Genomic DNA, 17,898 nt, shown 5'->3' with positions numbered 1-17,898 from the left:
GCTTAAACCCACATTGTAACACAGATAAGAGGTGGCATTATCTAACTTCTAAAACATTTTGAGTGGAAAAATAACATCTTCATGGTTTGAAGTTAAAGAAGAATTTTTTGAACAAGGTACAAAGGACAATAACTATAAAAGAAAAAAACTGTTCAACTCAACTGCATCACATGTTAGAACATACCTTCGTTATGGACACGAAATAAGAATTAACAACTCGAGTTGAACAGGCAAGCTAGGGACTGCCACAAGAAAAAGGCTGGTATGTAGAATAAAATTAACTCCTATGAATCAATAAGAAAAAAAGACAGGCTGCCTAGTGGAAAAGTGTACAAGAGACTTGAATAAGCACTTCAGAGGACATAGAAAACATCCAATAAACAGGAAAGCTAGTCAACCTTTGTAGTCATCAGAAAAAGACAGAGTAAAGCCACAGTGAAGGACCGCTAGACACAGGGTTAGTCAGAATTATACAGTCTGCCAGTACAGATGTGGCGAAGACATGTGGCAGTGTGAGTGTTCGTGTCTGTTGTTGGAGGGGTAGATTGGTACAACTACTTTGGAAAATCATGTGGAATAGCTTCTAACGCTGAACTTATGGATACACCATGACCCAGTATTTCTGCTTTGGGCTGATAAAGTCAACAGAAATTCATGCACACATGTGCCAACATGTATAAAAATGTTCATAGCATATTTATAGTACCTCTAGCTTAAAAATAACCAAAATATCTATCAGTAAAATAAGAAAGGTATGTTCATACAATGGAAAGCTATATAGCAAAGATCATCTATTATCGCTGCACACATATCAACATAGATGATCTTACAATGTTGAGTCAAGAATGTAAAACATGCCTGACCAGGCGGTGGCGCAGTGGATAGAGCGTCGGACTGGGACGCAGAGGACCCAGGTTCGAGACCCCGAGGTCGCCAGCTTGAGCATGAGTTCATCGGGTTTGAGCAAGGCTCACCAGCTTGAGCCCAAGGTCACTGGCTCGAGCAAGGGGTCACTCGGTCCGCTGTAGCCCCCCGGTCAAGGCACATATAAGAAATCAATCAATGAACAACTAAGGAACCACAACAAAGAACTGATGTTTCTCATCTCTCTCCCTTCCTGTCTGTCTGTCTCTATCTGTCCCTCTCTCTGACTCTCTCTGCCACAAAAAAAAAAAAAAAAAAGTAAAACATGAAGACATACTGCAGATTATACTTAATTAAAATTCATTAACAAAAATTAACTGTAGTATTAAGGAATATGTATTAGTCTGCTGCAACTGCCATAATAAAAGGTTGTGGCTTAAGGAGCTGACTTTTATTTTCTCTGGAGGCCGGAAGTACAAGATCATGCCAGCATGGTTAGTTTCTGGTGAGACTTCTTCCTGGCTGCAAATGGCCACCTTCTCCCTGTGCGTTCACCAAACCACCAGACCACCAGACCTCTTTGTGTGTTCTGGGGAAGAGAGCATGAGCTCCCTGGGGTCTCTCCTTATCTGAATAACTAATCTTGCCTGCCAGCCCCACCCTTTGACCTCATTTAACCTTTAATTACCTATCTCTACATACAGTCACATTGGAGGACAGGGCTTCAACCTAAAGATATGGGGGACAGACAGTTCATTCTGTGGCAGGATAAAAAGTATTAATGTAAAGCAAAACAAGGAAGGGAATATGATATTCAGGGATGACAAGGGTTGACACAAAACAAAGTAAGGACCTCAGGATAGAGGTTACTTGAGATGTGAGCAGAGGAAGGAGTTGTGATTGGAAGATGCCATGCTGACTATGTTTTGTTTCTTGACCCACGTAGCTCTTCATTTTATAAATTATTTGTTAAATGTCACATTTAAATCTTTTGTATACTTTTCTATATGTGTTATACTTAACAATTTAAAAGATTTAAAAAAAAAAAAAAAAGCAAAGCCGTTACATTTCTTCTCATTTCCTGCTCTGCAATCTGTTAATATCAATGATCTGTTCCATTTTTGTTCCTCTGCTGCTGATGGGGGTGCGCTTCACTGTTTTGACTTCTGATTCCCCATAGAAAATATCTTTATGTATTAACCTTTTAAATGTTAATATGGTAAATGATGGTAAATTTAAAATGTTTAGTGATGTTCTTTTTTCTTTTGGAGTATTATTGAAATAGACTTCCTGATATTCTGAGGAGCTGAGTTGAAACGATATTTTTGTCTTTAAACATTTTCCCACGTAGGTCGAGATTTCTGACTTCACTTGTCCCTGGACTGTACCTTATTAAGGTTGAACGGTTGTTAGATATAATTCTGGTCCTGTTAAAGATTATCTTTGGCTAGTAAGATTAAGGAATAGGGGAGATTTTCAAAAATGCACTATCTCCAAATATAATCAGTAAAAGAAATGCTGACTAGAAATAGAGTTTTTATGTGTGGCTCTACTGTCTTCTGATATGATTAGTGAATCAAGTTGTTGTAACAACTAAAATGGCACATTAATTTCTACTTTCATCAATCCTTCAAAGGGATTATGAATTGCTGTTGCAATCAAGAAATTACCTAGGAATCTGATTTCCTCCCTACCCTGAAAATTGACCCCAGCAATTCAAAGGACATCTTTATGTCCTACCCAGATTGATGGAGGGCTGGGACAGCCATCGATGGAGATTCTTAGACTGAACAGACCTTTAGTCGTATTCTAAACCCAGTCATTTGTCTATGCTACATAGAAGAAAGAATAAAACAATACGTTATCCATTATGAAATTTCTCATCAAAATATGCTTTTTCTTGTAGATAATCCACTCCTTTCTGCTCTTTCCAACAATTGAGCGAATGTCCGAGTCCCCCAACGGCAGGATCGCCACTCCACTTTTGTGCTGGCTTCGATATGCTCTCTATCTTCCTGCCTACTTGTTACTTAAACCATGTCCAGAGATGATCAAGTCCTGGTTGATCAGAATGGTCCTTCAAAGAATGAACTTGCAGACTGAATTTTCACTCCTGAATGTGTGTGAACCGTTCTGCCTTGGTAAGCACATTTTAAAATGTGTGGGTTTATTCTTGTATCAGAAAGCATTAAGAAAACAATCTAGCTAGTTGTTGAAATAGTTCCCATCAAACAGGGAATTATTTGTTGGATTTTTTTTCTCCGAAAAGTTTAAAACTATAAATAAAATGAAAATAGAGTGAAGGGAATTCTGCTCGACACACAGAAAAGGCTTTTTAGCCTTTTTTCTCTTTCTTTTTGAGAAGGGGAGGTAGTGAGACAAACTCCTGCATATGCCCCAACCGGGATCCACTCAGCAACCCCACTCTAGGGCCCATAGAACCAACTGAGCTATTTTTAGCGCCTCAGGCTGAGGTGTTCAAACAACCAAACTATCTTTAGTGCTAGCGCCAGCACTTAACCAATCAAGCCAGTGGCTGCGGGAAGGGAAGAGGGAGAGAAGAAGGGAAGAAAAGGGAAAAGAAGCAGATGGTTGATTCTCATGTGTGCCCTGACCAGACTGAACCCAAGACATCCATGTGCTCTACCCTCTGAGCAAACCAGCCAGGGCCCTCAAGCTTTAATTTTAAAATGTATCCTGCTGTTTCTCCACTCTAGCTGTGGAAAGGTGAGAAATAATTCTTCTGTACATAGTATGTATGGAGTCCTTACAGGAATTCAGGGTGTGCCCTGAGAGTCCAGTGTGAGAACTTCAGACGACCAGCCCAAAGAAGCCAGGCCCAGTATTCCCAAAGAGTGAACAAACTCTGCTTTCATTTTCCTCCTTAAATGTTTTTAGAGGGGGTTGAATTTTAAAGTAATAAATAGTAGTCATAATAATATAACTGCTTTGCTGATTACATTTTCTAAATGGCCAAGGAATGTTTTTGCTACTTTACTTTTGGCTTTAAACATTGTTTTTAAATGTAACCTATCTTTTTAGTTAATACTAATTTATACTGTATTTATAAGTGATATTTCTAATAAAATAATCCTACTTTCTTCATCTAAAAGAGATAATAATATCCCACACTTCAAAAGATTATTCTAGGATTAAATATAACATATGCAAATTGTCTAGTATTTTATTATAAAAGGCCTCCAATGATTGATATAACAGCAGTTGCAGGAGCAACTAATAAAACCATTCTAAGGTTTTACCTGTTTTTCTCAGAACTAATGAGATTTAGTTATTGTAACCATACCCATTTTACTGGTGAAGATACTAAGGTACAGAAAAGTTATGTTTCTCTACATAATAGAAAAATAAATACTTGCCCAGAGTTATAGAACTAATGGGTAGTTTTCAAACTTAGCCACTATGCTAAGCCTCCTTTTATCATAGCTGCTGCCCCAGCTCTGGTATTATCTTTTACCCTAGTTAATCATAAAGGCAGGACTCCTGAAAAAATTGACCATGCTCACCTGCAGTAGGAGTGCCACAAGATCATGTGTATAGTGAACCCAGAAACAAGTTACAGCCCTGTCTTTACCACTGTACAAGCTACATATTGTATGTGAGGTCATCACAAATAGAAATGTAATACATTTTCTGTATTTATCGGGTTTCTTTCCCTCCTGCTCTACCCAACCCCTATTCTTTATTATAGTCTCAACACAGCAGTGGAGGAAGCTAAGATGGGGAAATGGGATGCATGGTTTGGCACAGTCATAAAAATCACCAAAAATTGAAGTTGGAGATACCCCTTAAAAACCTTCTTGGTCCAACCTCTCATCTTTCCTTCGTGTTGTAGTAAAGAAAGAGGTAGCCTAGTAAGTGAAAATGGCGCTGACTGCAAGTCAGAAACTCTCAACTCTTGCTTGGTTTTGCCCTAGTCTCACATTGTGGCCTCAGTTTAGTCCTTTCCCCTCTCTGGTTCTGGGTCATTGGTGATCAAGAGTAGACTAGATCTCAAAGGGCCAATATCCCTATGGAAATTATTTGAAACCAAACAGAAATCACTTGAAATTCTGGCAAACATATAAGGTCGCTCTATTTATATACTTTAATAACTCATTTCCCTTTACATTTTTTTTTTTTTTTTTTACAGAGGCAGAGATAGACAGGGACAGACAGGAACAGAGAGAGATGAGAAGCATCAATCATCAGTTTTTCGTTGTGCGTTGCGACTTCTTAGTTGTTCATTGATTGCTTTCTCATATGTGCCTTGACCGCGGGCCTTCAGCAGACCAAGTAACCCCTTGCTGGAGTCAGCAACCTTGGGTCCAAGCTGGTGAGCTTTTTGCTCAAGCCAGATGAGCCCACGCTCAAGCTGGAGACCTCGGGGTCTCGAAACTGGGTCCTTCCGCGTCCCAGTCTGATGCTCTATCCACTGCGCCACCACCTGGTCAGGCTTTTTTTTTTTTCTTTTTTTGATGTTTTTTTTTTTTTACTCTCTAGAAAGGCTTTTAAAAAGCACTCTCCAGTTAGGGTCTCCATTTTTCTCCAAGGATTTCTGCTTCCAAGAAGATAGACTAAATGTACTTTTCCCTGTTTCTCATACTAAGTACTGAAAACCCTTCATATTATATATAAAACAAACATAGGAAGACTCTAAAAGGTAGAGAAGAAAACAGACTATATAGACCCTGAAACCCAGGAACAACCCAATGGAGAGTTCTCTGCATTTTCTTTTTACTACATGTAATCTAGATTTGGAACCAGAACCCAGAAACACCAATGGGTACAGACCCAATAAAAGCCCTCAAAACAGCCAGAGGACCAGGGAAATTGCAGCCTTTCTAAGAGAGACTTTTAGATAACTGCTCTAATCTAGCCAAGCACCATAGTAAAAACTGTAGCCTTATTTTCACCCATGCCAACAAAGGCCAAGTGGGAAGACTGGAGCCTGGATTAAACCCCCCACTAAACAGTATTGAGGCATCTCTCTCTTTTCTCACTAGGGTGGTGTCTGTAAGAAACTGAGTGAAGTATCAGGACTTTCACCACTGCCTAGCAGTAGTGGGGCCACTGCCACCCCTGTGATACAATGGGGGTCATGTGGGAAGTAGCAAGACACTCCTACCCCTCCCAGCCAGAATGGTAACAGAGAAACTCTAGCAGGGAGTCGGGATTCCTACACTGCTGAGCAACAATGAGGAGCACCTCCATCCCTTGGGTGTCAACAGACCAAATGGAACACTTAGATTTTTACCTGACCTAGAAGCATGAGGCAGCACTCCCCTCTTCCCACTTTCCCTGCTGGAGAAGTGTCAGGGAAAAAAAAAAGCTGAAACAGAAAGTTTAAATAAGATTAGGAGTGTCATAGCATTATACTCAAAATGTCCATATTTTAGTTAAAATTCTTGTCATACCAAGAACCCAGAAAATTTCAATTTGAGTCAAAAAAGACAATAGATGCCAACACCAAAATGACAGAAATATTAGAATTATCTGACAAAGATTTTAAAGCAGCCATTGTAAAAAGTACTTCAATGAGTAATTATGCTTGAAATTAATGGGAAAAAAAAGATAGAAAGTGTCCAGAAAGAGATTTAAAGGAAAACTGAATGGAAATTTTAGAACTGAAAAATATTAATACATTAACTGAAATAAAAAATAAATAATTTTAAAAATTAAAAATGGATAGACTCATCTGTAAAGTAGAGGGGACAGAGGAAAGAAACATTAAACATAAGGATAGAACAATATAAATAGAAACTTTCCAAATTTGGCAAAAGACATAAACCTACAGATTCTAGAAGCTAGATGACTCCAAACATGGAAAAACCCAAAGAAAACCACACCACAACACATCATAACCAAACTTTTGAAAGCTAAAACAAAGAAAATATCTTGAAAGCAGCCAGAGAGAAATGATACATTAATTGTAGAGAAAATTTTGAGTGACAGCTGATGAGCAGAATCTGTAGAGGCCAAAAGAAAGGACACATATTTCAAATACAAAAATGAAAAACTGTCAATACAGAAGTATATATCCAGCGAAAGTATCCTTCAGGGAAAAAGAAATTAGAACATTCTTCAATAAAGGAAAGCTAAAGGAATCTGTAGCCATCAGCTGTATCATAAAAGAATTGCTGCAAAAAGTTCTCTAAATAAAAAAGGAAATGATAAAAGAAGGAATCTTGTAACAATAAGAAAGGAAAAAACAGCAGAAAAAAAAGTGAAGAATTAAATTTTTCTTCTTGAGATTTCTAAATTATGTTTAACAGTTGAAGCAAAAATTATAACATTGATGTGGTTCTAAATGATATAGAAGTATTTAAGACTATTATATTATAAATAGGGGAGGGTAAAGGAACAAAAAGGGAAGTAAGGTTTCTACATTTCACTTGAACTAGTAAGACATCATTCCCAATAGATGTTTTATACATATAAAATATAATGCCTAGAACCACTTTAAAATTTATACAAAGACATACCTAAAACCACAGGTGAATAAAAATAGAATTCTAAACCATATTCAGTAACACATAGGAAGACAAAAGAAATAACACAAAGAAAAAAAAACCCAGAAAACCATAAAATAGCATTCAAGCTCTAACATACCAGTAATTACATTAAATGTAAATGGCTTAAATATACCAATTAAAAGACAGAGTAGCAGAGTGGATTAAAAAACATAACTACTGTCTTCAGAAAACCCAGTTTAAATAAAATTATATATGTAGATTGAAAGCAAAAGCATGGGAAAATATATATCATGCAAAGATTGATCAAAAGGAACCAGAAGCCCTGGCCGGTTGGCTCAGTGGTAGAGTGTTGGCCTGGCATGCAGTAGTCCTGGGTTCGATTCCCGGCCAGGGCACACAGGAGAAGCACCCATCTGATTCTTCACCCCTCCCCCTCTCCTTCCTCTCTGTCTCTCTCTTCCCCTCCCGCAGCCAAGGCTCCATTGGAGCAAAGTTGGCCTGGGCGCTGAAGATGGCTCTGTGGCCTCTGCCTCAGGCGCTAGAATGGCTCTGGTTGCAACAGAGCGATGCCCCAGAGGGGCAGAGCATCGCCGCCTGGTGGGCGTGCCGGGTGGATCCCGGTCGGGCGCATGCGGGAGTCTGTCTGACTGCCTCCCCGTTTCCAACTTCAGAAAAATACAAAAAAAAAAAAAAAAAAAAAAGGAACCAGAAATGACTGTTATTTCAGGTATGCCCCTCTTTTCAAAAATTTGAATTACACTAGTGCACTTTTACAAAATACGTACATTGTTACCAGCTTTTCCTAACCAGAAGAAATCCAAAGAGGATTTTTACTCTTAAGAAAGTTACCATACTGGCCCTGGCCAGTTGGCTCAGTGGTAGAGCGTCGGCCTGGCGTGCAGAAGTCCCGGGTTCGATTCCTGGCCAGGGCACACAGGAGAGGCGCCCATCTGCTTCTCCACCCCTCCTCCTCTCCTTCCTCTCTGTCTGTCTCTTCCCCTCCCGCAGCCGAGGCTCCATTGGAGCAAAGATGGCCCGGGCGCTGGGGATGGCTCCTTGGCCTCTGCCCCAGGCGCTAGAGTGGCTCTGGTTGCGACAGAGCGACACCCCGGATGGGCAGAGCATCGCCCCCTGGTAGGCGTGCCGGGTGGATCCCAGTCGGGCGCATGCGGGAGTCTCTCTGACTGTCTCTCTGTTTCCAGCTTCAGAAAAATACAAAAAAAAGAAAAAGAAAAGTTACCATACTAATATTGGTCTTTCATAAAAGCAAAGTGATGTAACAAAAACTTTTGGAAAACAGAAGTTACTTCTCATTTTATGTCATTTGCCTTAGGAAAGGTTTCATAGGAATGCTCTACTTTCAGATAGCAGGGGAAACCTATATCAGATAGTAGACTTCAGAGCCAAGAAAAGTATAAGAGACAGAGAGGGACATTGTAAAATAGTAACAAAAGTTTCAATCTATCAAGAAGATATAGCAGTCCTAAATGTGTATGTACCAAACAAGATTGCTACAAAATATATGAAGCAAAAATGGACAGAACTGGAAGAATAAACAAATCTACAATTATTGTTGGATACTTAACACCTCTCTCAGCAATTGATAGAACAAGGCATAAAATTAACAAAGATACAGAGGAATTCAATAATAGTATCAAACAATAGGATTTAGTAGACACTTACAGAACACTGTCCAAAACATCTGGGTTTCTGATAGGCATTAGATAGGCAACTACCTGTACTTTCCTTATGCCTCATTGGAAATATTTCCTAAACCCAAATCAGGACATAGGACATAGAGTGTTTTTAATGACCTATAAATAGTTACCTTTCAGTATCCATAGGAATTGGTTCTAGGACCCCTTGTCAATACCAAAATCCACAGATCCACCTTATATAAAATTGTGGACATACAACGCATATACAGATCATGTAGTAGGGAAATCTACACTTGAAACTTAAATAATCTTATTAACTATCACACCAGTAAATTTAATTTTAAAAACAGAAAAAAGAGTCCCTGGCCGGCTGGCTCAGTGGTAGAGCATCAGCCTGGTGTGTGGAAGTCCTGGGTTTGATTCCCAGCCAGGGCACACAGAAGTGCCCATCCGTTTCTCCACCCTTCTCCTGTCCTTCCTCTCTATTTCTCCTTCCCCTTCCTCAGCCAAGGCTCCATTGGAGCAAAGTTGGCCTGGGTGCTGAAGATGTTCCATGGCCTTTGCCTCAGGCGCTAGAATGGCTCCAGTTGCAACAAAGGAACGCCCTAGATGGGCAGAGCATCTCCCCCTAGTGGGTATGCCCGGTGGATCCCGGTCTGGCGCATGCGGGAGTCTGTCTCTCTGCCTCCCCACTACTCACTTCAGGATAATCCAAATTAAAAAAAGGCAAAGAAAATGGTGTAGTATTTGCATATAGGCTACAGCAGAGTAAAGTGCCTACACCTCACTTTATTTGAGTGGAGTCTGCACACTGTTCAGGACATGACAAATTCAAGTTTGCTTTTTGCAGCTTTCTGTAATTTTTTAAAAAACATTTTCACTCCAAGGCTAGTTGAATCTGCAGATACAAAACCCAAGGATACAGAGGGGCTGAATATAATATATTACATATGGCAAATAATCAGTGTTTATGTTTTTAATTAAAACAGGTAATTCTTAAAGGTATTTTCCAGTTTTTCTATATCAGAATTATGTACCCCTCTTAAAGAAACAGTGTTTATAAGTGGCACTTGAGGGAAAGGAATCTTCCTTTCAGCTGCAGTGACTGACCTCCTGCTGCATCTTCCAGAGCCCAACCGCAGGCATCAAGGTGCAAGACAGTTTGGACGCAGGACATGTTCCTCTCCATGGTTGCCCAGAGCCTTCCAGCTATATACACTGTTGCTTGGAGAACCCTGAGATTCCTTTCCCACACAGCCATAGTAGAGACATGCTATGTGCAAAACAGACTCTGTGAGCCAGACCACATTGCTTCATCTCTGTCCCTAACAACCAACTTGCAAACCAGTGTTTGAAGCACAGCCCTCCTGTTTCTAACATCTCTTCTCAGATTATTTTTTTTGTCTTCATTCTAGATCTGGCCTTCTCTGGAGGTTTTTCCCATTAGCCACTCGGCGTCTATAACCTTGGGTAAAGGGAAAGTAGGCAACAATACCGGGGGGTAGGGGTGTGTGTGTGTGTGTGTGTGTGTGTGTGTGTGTGTGTGTGTCTCAGAGACAGAGAGAGGGACAGATAGGCACAGAGAGGAAGGGAGAGAGATAAGAACCATCAATCGGCACCTTAGTTGTTCATTGCTTGCTTTCTCATATGTGCCTTGATCAAGGGGCTACAGCAGAGTGACCCTGGGCTCAAGCCAGCAACCATGGGGTCATGTCTATGATCCCACACTCAAGGCAGCAACCCCACACTCAAGCTGGTAAGCCCAAGCTCAAGCCAGCAACTCAGGGTTTTGAACCTGGGTCCTCTGCGTCCTAGTCCGACACTCTATCCAATGCACCACCACCTGGTCAGGCCCAGTCTTCTTCGGGTTCTGGGTTCAGTCTCCTAGTAGTGACTCTCAGATGATCCTTTACCAAGCATCTCAATCACTCTAGCCAACTTCTTCCCACCTGTCCCCCTTGAATCCTGTGCCACCCTTGCCTTCTCCTGCAACAGCTACCACAGAAGCCACCTTTACCCAGGCCTGTTCTGGCCATCCCTTAAAAGATTCCTATTAACTGGCTTACTACATATAGAATAGGTCCACTGAGAGAGAACAATGGTAATAAGACACTGGCCCTTACATGTAATTAGCGGACTCTTCCAAAGCATATCTCCCATCAATGAGGAAGGTAATCAAAATGCAAACGAGCCACTTGAGTTGGTGGCAAGGTTGTAGATGGCACTAAGAAGGGTTGTCAGGAGAAAGGGATACTAGGTCCGAGATGGTCCTCAGTGGTCATTCTCACTGTGCCTTCTGAACGTCCCCCTGCAGACCCGCTTCTCTGAGGCCTGTCATCCAGACAATGACCTTTAACATGCCAGCCTGACTTTTAGGCCTGCGATGTTTGCACATTATGTCATGTCTGTGCTTCACTAGAAATCTCACGGAAACAAACGGAGGAAGTTTGCCAGTCCAAGTAGTGGATAATAAATCCTACCCTGTCTAGATAGAAACTGATTTTCTGTATCCTTTAGTTTATACACATATTTGCTTCAATTGTTGTTGTTGTAGTAAAGTCTGAAAAATTCAAGGAACCAAAATATTTTTAGTTTATACATTTTTATTTTGTTGTTACTGTTTTTGTAAGGTCTGAAAAATTTAAGGAACCAACATATTCAGGTATTTCCGACACTGTTACCCTTTGGCAAAGATGGCATGTCCCTTTCTGCAGGCCGAGGGTCTGTGCCTTTGCCTTCTTCACCAGGCTGGTATCCAGCATTCAGAGAAAAGTGGCCCTCATGCAATTAGCATACTTCAGAAACTTGACCACAGTGTCCATCCGTTCAACTTGTGTAACTAGATTGTTTTAAATGTTCTTTTTAAAGAAAATATATGGGAGTTTTTTTCTTTAATTTTAATTCTGGAATGATTGCTGCTATGTATTTTCTTTAGAATAGATGTTCTTCTGTTTCATGAGAAATGTTTTTCACTGAGACAGCTAAATTGGATTTTCTGATCAAAGCTAAAAGCAAATATATTTTAGCTTAGCAGTATCACAGGTCAAGATAATTAACTTTAAAAAATATTCTAGGGTCTTGTCATTAGTTAGGCCAAACTGATGTTTTAATTCCTTTCAGTTACCTAACTAGAAAAACAGTACAGAGACAAAGGGCATTCCTGGCAGGTTACGTTACTCTGTTGCATACATTCTTGTAAAGGAAACTTTCATATCTTTTCTTTCCTTAATCAATATGGAAATAACTTTTGAAAACATGTACAGTGATATGAAAGGAACTGGACTATTCAATGAGCTGACACATAGCTTCACTAAAGAATCACAGATTTCTTCTCAGAATGTCTAACTCAATCCCAGAGTAATCTTTTTAATAAAAGACAAAACTAGACTCCCATGATACCTATTCTGTCATTTATGTGTGTAGCTTAGGAAAATCTGTGTAGGAAAGCCAACTGTAACTTTCACATTTCATGGAAGTTTAGCTTAAAATTCTGCAATGAAGGAAAAGATTTTTGTGTGTGCATGTGGTCAGTATTAGGATTTAGGGCAAAATGTGATTAGATAAGGTACTAGAATATCATCTTTGTTTTAGAATTAAATGACTTGAGGTTTTACTATTTTTCCCCCTAAGGAAAATTTTACATTTATATTTAAATTATTCAACACTCTAAAAAATTGTATTACTTTTAAAAATCATACACTTTGAAAGTGTTTTTCTCTTTGGTGAACTCCTTGTCCCATAGAAAAGATTATCTATTTGCAGACTAAATGGATGGTTATAATAACCAAATTCTTGACTTTTGGAGAAACACTAATACATTGTATGAACAATAAACATTCCTCTTAAGTTCTGCAGAAATTTTGGAATGCGAGAATTACATTTTTAAGTCTGGTTTTCAGATTGCTAAAAGCCACATTTGGCACCATTAGGGAAAGGTGGAAAACAATCTGGAAAAAAATAAAGAGCACCAAAGAACTCTCCTTGTAGAAGACTTCATCTGGGTTTCTGAGCATGTCCGGTTCTGCTTCATCTTCTGACGAGCTCTCCTGGTTTACGCCTCTCAGACACCAGTCTGGGTGGAGCTCTGCTGGAGTGTGGGATACTCGTGTCTCCATGACCATCCGGTTTCACAGTCCTCAAACCCAAGAATTTGTTACCATGCAGCCCTGGTTGGCTTGTACGTCCCTAACTCCCCTACATCCAGCAACATCTTGCCAGCCTCATGACCAGTCAGAAGATGTGCTAGGAGGGACGATCCCTGGAAGGCTCCTTCCCGGTCAGCTCCCTCCTCAGCCTCCTCTCAGACGGATACAGCAGGATGCCACCCTGCTCCCCTCGTCAAGCACCAGAATCTGATAGGAGGTTCAGGACAGCATCAGCCCCTGTGCTGTGACCAGACGCACCCAGGAAATTCAAAGGTCTCATCTTTACTTGCTTTAAATAGCTAGGATTGAGTTTAGCTATAGATAATAGAAAACTACTATATATTACAGTGGCCTAAACAGGAACTTATTTTTCTCATGAACCAAGGATCTATAGGAAGGTAGTCTAGAGTTAAATAACATCTCAATGGTGCCATCAGGATGTGGGTTCTTTCTATATTTTCACTCTTGTCCTTTGCACGTAGACCTTTATTTCCATGTTGTTTCCATCTCCTGATCACATGATGACTTATGCCCCCTAGGCCTCACGTCTGACATTCAGGCCGATGAAGGACACAGAGGGGCAGGGGCTGGGGGTGGGGGAACAGACAGCTTATTCTGATGAGGCTTTGGCTTACTTAGAAAGAGAAATCCTCCAGAAACTTCTGCCAATAAATTATTAGCCAGAACTATGCAACATCCCTAGCTGTAAGGGATGTGAAGCCTATGTTTTGACTTTCCCATGTCTCTAGTAGAAAAATATAGTTTTTTTTTTATTGTTCTTACTGGCTCTTGGGTAGGTACATAGTACCTACTACCTCCCCACTTCGAGCTGGTCCTGGGACTCATCTTCCATGAACTTGATTATAGCATACCCCACCCATCACACACTTAGCTAGGTAAATCCATCCATACTAGTTAACCAGTAACTGAGACAGCTAACTTCCATCTTCTCCCCACCATAACTAAAATCTGTGACAGCCAGAACACCCCAGAGAGACAACCTCAGCCTAAGCTATATAGGGACTTTATGACAGGCCCATTTTGAAGTGTGTCTCGATGCACCAAATGCTAGATAGAGCCCATCTCAGTTCCCATGGTGATTGCTAGCACGCTTTTATTGTAAAGAGAATTTAAAATAAAACTCTTCACTGTTTGACATCTATGAGTGTGCTTACTAATAGCCAGTCTCCCCAGCCATCCTCCCATCATGAAGGGGAATACACCAAACCTTTTTTCTAATCCAACAAATCTTGTAATGAACATTTTTAAAAGAGATTGATTTTTCTTAGTGAACATCATGGAATATACTTTGGACATATAGAACCTGTCAGCCATTTTATTTTTAATCAAAGTGACTACAAGTAATGATTTGGTCAGAATATCACATTTTATGCCGCAGTGTGCACACCCACATGTGGTTGATTTCCTACCTTTGAAATCCACCCAGATAAACTACACCCATCTCCAGTCATTCCCTTTGCTTCAGCGCCAGCAGCTCTGTCTCCCCAACATGATGGCAAAACAGAACAGTTGGGGCATTCCGCTGGGGAATCTGCATCCCACCAAAACGCAGGAAACCTGGCTTCCCACCCCCAAGTTCTAGATGTACTTCATACATCTCTCCAACACCTAGTTTATCATTAATTGTGCATTCAGTTCCCTTGGCATTTTCTCTTGCTGCACTGACCAGTGGGTTCTGCGGCCTAGTTTGCAGCCAGTCTTAACGGGAGTTCTCAGACTCTCCCCCTTGCTTGCAATGATTTGTCCCTGTTTTGTACCAGTACCCTGCCAGCTCGGCTTACGTGTGCCTCAGCCTTGGGTTCTGGCTTCCAGTGATGGCAGCTCTAGCATCACTTTCAAAGACCCCTTACTCCCTGAGAAACACCAACCTGCCCAGCTCCCACCTCGCTCAGTCCCTTCCCAGATGTTTCCTTTAACAACCTTGACTGCGAACTGCCCTGAACCAAGCACTTGGATGAGCACTGCAAGGAATAGTAAATGAAATACAGCCCCTGCCCTAAGTCATTTCCAGCACAGTCGGGATGACAAATGTGGAGAATTTCACTATATGACAGCAAGGGCTGTCATGAACACAGATACAGGACCCGAGTGGCACCAAGAAGGGAGAGGTCAGTTCTACCCAGAAAAGTAAGGAGGGGGATAAATGAAATTGGACTTAAAGATGACTTGATCTTTTCAGAGAGACAAAATGACATCAAGATAGGCAACAATGCCTGACCAGGCAGTGGCACAGCGGATAGAACGTCAGACTGGGATGCAGAGGACCCAGGTTCGAGACCCCGAGGTCGCCAGCTTGAGCACGGGCTCATCTGGTTTGAGCAACACTCACCAGCTTGGACCCAAGGTCGCTGGCTCGAGCAAGGGGTTACTCGGTCTGCTGAAGGCCCGCGGTCAAGGCACATATGAGAAAGCAATCAATGAACAACTAAGCTGTCACAACGAAAAACTGATGATTTATGCTTCTCATCTCTCTCCGTTCTTGTTTGTCCCTATCTATCCCATTCTCTAACTCTCTCTGTGTAAAAAAAAAAAAAAAAAAGGGCAATGATGCTAAACAAAAGGCAGGTTTCTTTTGTAGATGTTGTGTCCTTGGAGAATTCAGTGATACCATTTGACCTGTGAGAAGAATGTCCTTTTGATCTCCAGCCTTAGCCCATACTCAGCCCATACTATTTCAAGCCATGAGCCACTTGACCATGAGTTGAAGCTCTGTAGTAATATTTGAACATTACACGTATCGCAGAAGATGATAGGAGTGAATAAAAGCGAATGTTAGACTCTTCAGTGGTTTTTCTTTTTTTAGCAGCTGCATTTAGATTGGTGATGAAACAGAAGTGAACAATTATGATTCTTCTGAATCATTCCCTTTCGTGTTTTTGTTTCCATTATTCCGGCTACTTGATATTTCCTCCACTGGGGTGCTTGAAGCCCTGAACTCTGCTGGGCTTCCAGGAATGTGGGTGCCAGTCATTGTCAAGAGAAACGTGTTTTCCCCTCAGGAAATTACACTTCTATGTGGTATTATTTATTTCTGATCACTGTGTTGTGTTATGAGCATGTCTGAGGAATGAAAAAGGTGACTTCTCTTAGGCAGTCACAGGAAGGTCATGCGTACCCTGCAGACCTTTATCTTTGAACAGTATACTCAGGTAAAAAATTATTGGGGGGAAAAGAGTAGAAATAAAGGTGGTAGAGATACCTTCCTTGATGAAAACTCTACTTTTAAAAATGTGATTCCTTTTACTAGTTGTTTGAACTTATAAACTTTTTCTAATTCAACAATGACACTGCAGAAAAGTGCTGAAAACATAAGTATTTGCCCCCAAAAGTGAGCACAAAGCAAGCCTCCCATGTAGCTCCTACCTGGCTCACAAATCACCATTGCCCAGATCTCAGGAGCCTCGCTGATGCCCTTGCAAGTCCAAAAGTCCACTTAGCTCATTTGGGTTGTTGGCAAAACCCAGGTCACGTGGCTTTATGCCCAAGGCCCCCATTTTCTTTCCGGCTGTCAGTGAGGGGTCTGTCTCAGTCCTAGAGGTCACCTCAGGCCCTTACTGCACGAGCTTCATCCTCACTCCAGCAGTGGTGCATTTAATACTTTTGTGCTTTGAATCTCTGACTTCCCCTTCTGCCACCAGCCGGAGAAAACTCAGATTGTGGAGGACTTGTGTGATTAGGTTAGGCCCACCGGGATCATCTTCCTTAAAGTCATCTTCATTATATAACATAACTTGGTCTGGGAGCAATATGTCATCATAGTCACAGGTCCCACCCACACTCAACAGGAAGGGGATTATGAAAGGGCAACGGATACTTGTGTCATCTTGGAATTCTGCCCATCGCAGACCCCTGTTTTCTGCTCTTCTGAAATGCTACCTTTGTCAGAGATCTGTAAACGTTTGTGCTTCTAAAGATTTATCTGCAACAACGTGTGCTTCTAATCCTTAAGACATAAAAGCACATTGATCAGATACAATTACACATGTCATCTGCCGTGGTGTCTGGCATTAGGCCATCATACTGCCAAACATTGCTGTTGAGAGAGCCAGGTGAGGGTGAGCAGAGGCTCTGCTATAACACGTGATCCTGTTTCCAGAGACAGTGCCCTTGCCTGACTCATGTGCCTGTCTGGGCCTCACCATCTCACATCAGATAGCACTTGCCAAAGGAAAAGGGGGGACAGGAATTTACTGCAACTAATTTGACAGTTGTGTTTGTCCTGTCTATTCTAAGTGTTTGGCTTTTTTTTTTTTTTAATGTAGTTAATGCTGCCTATCTTGGAGCCCAAGAAATGATGCAGGTGGTGAAGAGAGACAATGAAATCATAAAGGAACATTTATCTAAGGTAATTACATAGTGCTGCATGGACGTAAGTAGATGGGCAGAAATAGTTACTAACAATAAAAAGGCTGGACTTGGTTAGAATCTGTAGGACCTCAGGGATAGGTAGATTTCAGGTAGAGTTCTACTTCTAGTTAAAATCAATGCTATCTTTGAATGTTGCATAGAAAGTAGGTAATTAAATATACTTTACCACCTGTCTTTGCTGGGTTAATTTTTGGAATCCATACTCTCTCTAGGGCCTTGTGTACTGAGAAGATTCTCAATGATATTTATAGAATAAATAAGTTCTATTAAAATGTAAGTAAAACATTGGAAAAGAACTAACATTACTGCAACCCAGTGACTCAGCGAGCCTGTCTTTCCTGTTCTCCAATGTATTAGAGTAGAAATGTC

General features: G+C 41.0%; 1 protein-coding gene across 3 annotated transcripts in view; it reads left to right on the top strand.

The window, feature by feature from the left end:
• The window catches only part of LDAH (lipid droplet associated hydrolase), a 102,826-nt gene that overhangs the window by 65,358 nt on the left and 19,570 nt on the right, over positions 1–17,898 (top strand). For all 3 annotated transcript variants that reach the window (XM_066386278.1, XM_066386279.1, XM_066386277.1), the window contains 2 exons: positions 2,771–3,005; positions 17,424–17,506. In XM_066386278.1, coding sequence (XP_066242375.1) covers positions 2,771–3,005; positions 17,424–17,506 — 318 coding nt within the window. The remainder of the gene's footprint in view (positions 1–2,770; positions 3,006–17,423; positions 17,507–17,898) is intronic.

Source organism: Saccopteryx leptura, chromosome 5 (genome assembly GCF_036850995.1).
Source record: "Saccopteryx leptura isolate mSacLep1 chromosome 5, mSacLep1_pri_phased_curated, whole genome shotgun sequence".
NCBI lineage: Eukaryota > Metazoa > Chordata > Mammalia > Chiroptera > Emballonuridae > Saccopteryx > Saccopteryx leptura.
This window is presented reverse-complemented; position numbering and strand designations above follow the sequence as displayed.